Here is a 7,710-nt window from a genome sequence, read left to right as displayed (position 1 = left end):
TATTTTAAAGTCCAAATCCATTGGTTTGATTAATTAAGGTCATTTTTGCATATTTTACTTTGAGTTTGCCAATTGGATCAAATAAGGCCATAATTGGAGTAATCCAATCTTAGATTAAAACAATTAAGGTCATATTTGCAAAGTTAAGCCCACTTGCATAATTCGGCGTGTTCGTTTAATTTGTTTAATTAATTAATCGTGTTTGACCATGATTAAAGGATTTTAAATTAAGTGATCATTATTAATTATGGTCATTTATTAAAATAAGCGTTGAATCCTCACACATATACACGTATATACACTGATATACATGTGTATACACGTATATCAAATATATATACATGTATGTGAGGCCCTTGCCTTTTTATTTAAAGTTTTGGACTGAGCCCAGTCCAACAATAGGACCGACCCGACCCAAAAGAACATTAAGAGGGACAAAAGCCTTATACTTCCTCATTTTCACATTCAGCCAAACCAAACATACCCCTACGCGTCTCTCTCTCTCCCCCTCCCCAAAACCCTAGCCGCCGCAGTATCCCTTCTCTTTACTACATCATTCCTCGCCATTTTTGACATGGTTGTAGAGGTACTTTGCTTTCTCCAGGTCTGTGTGACCTTATGGTGTAAAGCATTTATTGCTTCTCACCTATTTCCACCTCAACTCAACTAAACAAGGTATAATCGTCTCTTTTCTTTGCTTTTTCTTGCTTTTCTGAGCTTTCCACGGACATTCTTCTGAGAAACCTTAATGGGTTTTGTTTTGTTTGATTTTGGAATACTTGATTATTATTGGTTCATGAAGAACCCCACATATTGACTTCAATTCGAGTCAATCTGACCCTTAATTTGCTAATCTACTCGATTCCTAGTCATAAATGTTGATATTGAGAAATGCAATGGTAAAATTTGCAATAATCCCACATCGTTGGAAAACTAGGGTTTTGAGGAATTAGGGTTCTATTAATTCTCTTTGTTTGACAGACCTGGACACTGAAAATTATCAGATAGTCTAATATACTCAAAATACCTAAGTTTTATAAGCATTTTGCTTCAAAACTTTAAGAGTTCGAGTTAGTTCAAAATTTTAAACACTTTATTTTGTTGTTTGTGTGGGTTTTGTGGTTCGAGTTGGGGCTTTTGAGGAGCAAAAAGGATCTCCAAGTTCATTCTTGACACTAGGTACGCGCATTAAAGACGTAATTCCCCTGTCCCTTTTATTTTTCTTGCATTTTTTCCAGTTTAAATTATCTGTGCCTTTGTGTTGATATTAATTTTAGCTTAGTTAAGCATGTTATGTGTTAATTTAGTTAGCCTTTGTGGTTAAGCATGTTCCTGTGTTAAGTTGGTTTAATTTGTTTAAATAAGTATATTTAGTAGTTTAATGTAGTGAAACATGTTTGTATATCAGTCTTAGTTCAGTTTGATTTTTAGTTAAATATGCCTGATAGGTTAGTTTATCTTAATCCACTTTAACTAAGCATATTGTGTTAGTTTGGTTCAGTTTGATCTTCTTTGCTTATCCTGCTAAGCTTAACTATGTTCTGAGTTGCTTAAACCTTGTTTGATATCCTCGTTGCTTGGTTCATATCTCATCCAGTTGTGGGAACAATGCTATCCTATTTGTCACGCCCCAAAACCCACCTTAGACGTGACCGGCATCCGACGTCATGAACAACATCGGAAGAACCTTATAAATCAATAACGTCAAGCCCTTTTTCGATAATCTTTCATTATTTAATTAAACAAGCGATAAATAACAAAATAAAATTTAAGATCACAATTATGGAACAAAATCAGCGGAAGTCTAATATAAATGAATAGTTATGAACGTGGAAAATGCCTCAAAAAGTCATAGGAGACTTCAACATCTACCTAAAGTATGACACTTGTCTATGGAGCTTCGAAGAAAATAAACTAACTCAGGACACAGCCTGAAAGTGCTAAGAAGTAATAATTGACTGAATGAAAACCCACGAACAAATGTGTGGGCTCACCAACAATCTGGAAAGCAGCAAGTACTCCTAACCAGCTGATGTACCGTGAAATTATGGCACATTCGATACTTTTTAGCTATAAGTTTTACTTGTTTTTGAGCAAGTCTTGGTTTACTTGATGTGTTGTTGTTGTGTTTCAGGTGATTGGCATTGTAGGAGTCCAAAGATGGAGATTTCGGAAAAATGGATGAAAATTCGAAGAAGGACGGGACGTACATCAAAGTACGCCCCGTACCTGTTCCCCGTATTCCAGTGGAAAGTGACTGAAGGTTCTATTAAAATCTCGCATAGTACGGGTAGGAATATACGGGGCGTACATCAAAGTACGATCCGTACTTTTGTCCCGTACTTCAGTGAAGGATGGCAGAGAGTACTGAAGCTCAGAGAGAAAGGACGAGATGAAAGTACGTCCCGTACTTTAAAGGATGGGAAGCTGTCAAGGCGTACTTTTCTCGAGAATTGAAAAGGAACCAGAGCACGTACATTGAAAAGACGGGCTGTACTCTTTCTGAGCTGGTGACGAGTTTAATCCCTGAAGATGAAGGATTTGGGTCCTATAAATAGCCAATAGGGATTTGAATGTTATTATCACTTCCATAACTTTGAAATCTTGAATTTTGAGACTTGTGTGGAGACAATTTGTTCCTAGTACATTTCAAGGATTTCAAGACAATTACAATCGTTTAATTTCCAGTTTTATTCGTAAGTTCAATACCAAATTCAATTATGCAATCTTCAATCTTTTATTGTTTTCTTGTTGCCATGAGTAACTAAACACCTTTACTAAGGTTGTGAACCCAAAGATGGGTGTTTTGTGATTGGGGATTGTGATTGATATACACATAATGGATTGTTAGGGTTATTTGTTCTTCGTTTTCATCATATAGTTAGTGGTTGCAAACATTAACTAACGCCATAAACTTTGGCTTATTTGGGAAAATAACTAGGGTTTGGTAAGAGCAAATAACAAGAACTCAAGGCTTTAACCCTTGTTTAATAAATTCACTTAGGAATAAGAGGAATTTACTTGGCATAATTAACTGTTCTTCATGCATACTTTCTTATCTTTAGAAAAAGCATAGGAAGAAATAATCTTTTCTTATTGGGAAATTGTCTAGATTCACATAGAGGTTAAGTGCATCCACACAAACGATCCATTAGAAGTATATCAAGATCGAGACGCATGATCATACACTTTATCTAACGGGGACACAACCTTGGTTATTTTTACCCATATATTTACAACTTTAAATTTCTAGTCACTTTAAATTAGTTCACAAACTAATACAACTATAAAACCCTTTTTCTGGAATACACCAGGACCGCAAGGTTAGTATAATACTTATTTAGTAAACTTTTCACACCATATTCTCTGTGAGATTCGACCCCAACCTTGTTGGGTTACTATATTTGACATTGTCCGCTTTATGCTATTAAAAGGTGTAATTTGAGCATATCAAATTTTGGCGCCGTTGCCGGGGAATATGATTTTGAAATTACTAAATAGTTTTTGCTCTTCTTAAAGTCTTTGTCATATTCTAACACACCTTGTTTGCTACCGTGTAAACCAGGTGATCATGGCTAACAACAAACTTCCAGTCGATAATATTTTTACTGATGAGTCAGAAGCAGAGGAAGGCTTTGCATCTGCAATAATTCATCAGAGGGTGACTGCTACTACTATTAAGTTTGATAATTCCCTCTATCATATGCTCAAACAAGAGGGATACTTTCGGAATGCAGTCGATGATGACCCTCACCTACATATAACAAACTTTCTGGAGGTATGCGCTCAGCATATCCAACGGGGTGTGACTCAAGAAGCGGTTCGGATGAAACTCTTCAAATATTCGTTAGCCCGAGAAGCGAGAAAATGTTTCACAAAGCTTCCCCGAAACTCTATTGCTACATGGGAAGAGATGGTCAAAGTGTTTCTCAGGAAGTGGTATCCCCGAATAAAAGAGCTGAAATTTGTGATCAGATTTATGAGTTCAAACAACGTCATGGGGAACAACTTTTTGAAGCTTGGGAAAGGTACAAAGAATATTTGGATAGGAGTCCGAACCATGGTTTCCCAGATCAGATTCTGAAGGAGAAGTTCTACAGAGGGTTGGATCCTATGACCCAAGCAATAGCCAATAATGCTGCCAGCGGGTGTTTCATGAATAAGTCCTATGCTAATATTACTGATATACTTGATCGATTGACTACACACAGTCAAGCGTGGCATTCGGGCAATTCCGATGGGTTATCACTTGGGACACCATTGATCCAAAATATTGTGAAGGATAGCCAGGAGACGCAACAGACATTGGCACAGCTGGCCACTAATATCTCTTTACTGATGAAGAGATTGGATGATAGAGAGGCGAAGAAGGTGAACGTTTGTGAAGATATCTCAGGCATGCCGCCTGGAATGTACCAATGCCATGAGGTTCCTTATCAAGAGGGTTCCCTTTTACCAGTTGAGAATGTTCAATATGCAGACTATGTAGCGAAAGGGGATGTTTTTGCTCCAAATCAAAGATACTAGAGACCTCAACAAGGGCAGGGTGCATACAACAACAACCAAGGGAACTACAACAATAACCAAGGGAACTACAATAACAACTATGGTGGACCGAACTAAGGTAGATACAACAACAACGGTAACTTCGGAAACAGAAGTTCCAACCCTTACATTCCACCAAAAGGGCAGTCTAATGATCAAGGTAGTTCGAGGTTGGAGTTAATGCTTGAAAAAGTGTTGGCAAGTCAGACAAATACTGAGAAGACATTATCTGGGCTATCAGAGACAGTGGTTTCTCATTCAGCAGCTATTCAAAACCTTTAACAGCAGATGTATGATCTTTCTAGAGAACAACATCCTGCTAGAAAAGGAAGACTTCCTAGTGATACTATTCCAAACCCGAAAAATGGTAGTGGTGTGGAACGTACTTTTTCTATTAGCACGAGGAGCAGTAAAATACTTCAAAGTGCTGACAAAAAGGTGGTTGATCTAGATCGAATTATTAAGGAAGAAGAGGTGCATGCTGATGCGCCTATAGTAGATGATAAGGTCCATGTTGAAGAGAAAGCTGCTGATATTCCAGATGTTGCTGCTGATGCTAAGAAAAAGACGATAAAAGGGGCTCTTCGCCCTTTGACTCAGATGTACAAAGCAAAACCTCCCTTTTCTCAGAGGTTGGCCTAGAAGAATGATGATTCTAAGTGTCAAAAGTTCTATGATCAGTAGAAGCAGCTAACGGTAAATTTTCCATTCTTAGATGCTGTCAAAGAGATGCCCGGATTTGGTAAGTCTGTGAAAGACCTGCTTACGAAGAAAAGGTCTTTCAACATGAGACAATGAATTTAACTCATCGTGTGAGTTCAATCATTGCTTCCACCTTAGTTCAGAAGAAGGGAGATCCGAGGGTGTTTACCATTCTGTGTAATATTGGGCTTCATGCATTCGCTCGTGCTCTATGTGATAATGGGGCGAGCATCAATCTAATGCCCTTTGCTATTTTCAAACAATCCGGATTGGGAATGCCTAGACCGACTTCTATGCGATTACAAATGGCGGACAGATCCATCAAGAAGCCAATTGGGGTTATAGATGATGTGTTGGTACAAGTGGGTAAGTTCATGCTGCCTGCTGATTTCGTTATTCTGGATTGTGCGGTTGATAAAGATATTCCCATCATCTTGGGAAGACCATTCCTTGCTACGGACAGAGTGCTTATAGACTCTGAAAATAATGAAATAAAGTTTCTAGTAAATGATGAAGAGGTGACTTTTCAAGCAAGTAAGGGGATGAAGTTGCCAAATGCTTATGAGAGTATCTCAGTTATTGATTCATTTGACGAGTTTGATGGTGCTGTCGAACACAAAATGGAAGAAGAAAGTTTGGGAGAAGCTCTTGCTGCTGTTCTGGTGAACTTTGATGCTGACGATATGGAGGGCTACGTGGAAATTATAAATGCGCTTGAGGGTCTGGGTTCTTAAACTTACCACCCAAGAAAGCTTGATCTTGACCTTGTAAATAGAACTACTCCACCAGCCAAGCTCTTTATTGTTGAGCCACCAAAGCTTGAGCTTACAGCCGGCTATCATCACTTGAGGTATGAGTTCCTTAGTTCGAACAAGATATTGCCGATGATCGTTTTAGCATTATCCGAGTGAGGAACGATTAGCGATTATTGGAGATTTTGTGTGAGTACGAACGTGGTTGGACCCATATATTCGTAATATTCCTTTTAGTATTTGTGAGCATAAAATTCATCTAGAGGAGGACAGCCATGTCGAATGTTGAACATTAACGGAGATTGAACTAGAACATACAAGAGGTCGTGAAAAAGAAGATCATAAAGTGGTTAGATCTTTGGGGTAGTGTATCCAAATACAGACAACAAGTGGGTGAGTCCTGTTCAATGTGTTCCAAAGAAAGGAGGCATTACTGTGGTGCCTAATGCAAAGAATGAGCCGATTCCCTTTCATACGGTTACTAGATGGCGTATTTGCGCGGGACTATAGGAAGTCGAATACAACCACTTGAAAAGACCATTTTCCCACGCTAGTTCATTGATTAGATCTTTTGGATATTTGCCGGGAGGTCTTACTATTCCTTCTTAGATGGATACTCTGGCTATAATCAGATTAACATTTCCCTTGAAAATCAAGAGAAGATGACTTTCACTTGTCCTTATGGGATGTTTGCGTTCAGCCGAATGCCTTTTGGGTTGTGTAATGCACCAACAACTTTTCAGAGGTGCATGATGTCGATCTTTTCTGACATGGTAGAAGACTTCTTAGAAGTGTTCATGGATAATTTCTTTATTGTGGGCGATTCATTTGAAGACTCTCTTGACCATCTGGGTCAAGTGCTGAAAAGATGTGAAGAGATAAATCTTGTGCTAAATTGGGAGAAGTGCTACTTTATGGTGAAGGAAGGGATCGTTCTCGGTCACAAAATCTCTAAAAAAGGAATTGAGGTCGATCAAGCGAAGATAGATGTGATTGCAAAACTTCCTCCACCTATCTCAGTCAAAGGTGTCCGGAGTTTCTTCGGACATACTGGGTTCTACAGGCGCTTCATCAAGGATTTCTCCAAGATTGCTAACCTGATGTGCAAGCTTCTTGAAAAAGAGGTTAAGTTTATGTTTGATGATAAGTACAAAAAGGCATTTGATGTTACATCTCGGAAATTTCGGATTGTTTCCTTGTGAGTAGGCTAACGTAAGCTTAAGGTGATTATGAATCCCTTACGGGATTAAGGAAAGTATTAGATAGCTTAAAGTGCATACTATAAGATTTTGAAGTTATATGAATAGGTGGAATTTAGTTTGTTGAAGAGAGTGAAATGAAAGTCGTGTTCGGAAAGGTTTTCACTATAGTTGAGCTAATATTTATTTGGTAATGACTTGATGGGCTACTATAGGGCCTATTTCATGGTTAATGAAGTGTTTTATAAGTGCCAAGAAGGTTCCACAAGGATTGAAAGTCAAACGAGTCGACGAGAATGAAACTGGAATTTCCGGTTGCGCCATTTGTACGGACCGTATAAATTATACGGCCCGTATAATGGTCCGAGATTGATTCCGGAGAAGAGTGATCCTTGGTGAGATTATATGACCCATTATAATTGGCGGTATGTCGAGGTCGGGTCGGAGTTTTTCTTTTATATACATAGACGACCACTTGCTTTATTTTTCATTTTTCCCCCCCTTTTTCCAAA

General features: G+C 38.4%; 1 protein-coding gene across 1 annotated transcript; it reads left to right on the top strand.

Annotated features, from left to right (window-relative positions):
• The first annotated feature begins 5,339 nt into the window (after window positions 1-5,339).
• LOC132048803 (uncharacterized) lies at window positions 5,340-5,981 on the top strand. Its single transcript, XM_059439486.1, has one exon. It carries the CDS (start codon window positions 5,340-5,342, stop codon window positions 5,979-5,981), a length of 642 nt encoding a protein of 213 aa, XP_059295469.1.
• Window positions 5,982-7,710: the final 1,729 nt, after the last annotated feature.

The sequence above is a fragment of the Lycium ferocissimum genome, chromosome 3, assembly GCF_029784015.1.
Source record: "Lycium ferocissimum isolate CSIRO_LF1 chromosome 3, AGI_CSIRO_Lferr_CH_V1, whole genome shotgun sequence".
NCBI classification, from domain to species: Eukaryota; Viridiplantae; Streptophyta; class Magnoliopsida; order Solanales; family Solanaceae; genus Lycium; species Lycium ferocissimum.
The sequence above is the reverse complement of the archived record's forward strand: the minus strand, read 5'-3'. Positions and strand labels throughout refer to the sequence as shown.

Excerpts from the sequence above, each read along its gene's own strand:
- LOC132048803 (XM_059439486.1), top strand. The coding sequence starts at position 5,340 with ATGAATTTAACTCATCGTGTGAGTTCAATCATTGCTTCCACCTTAGTT.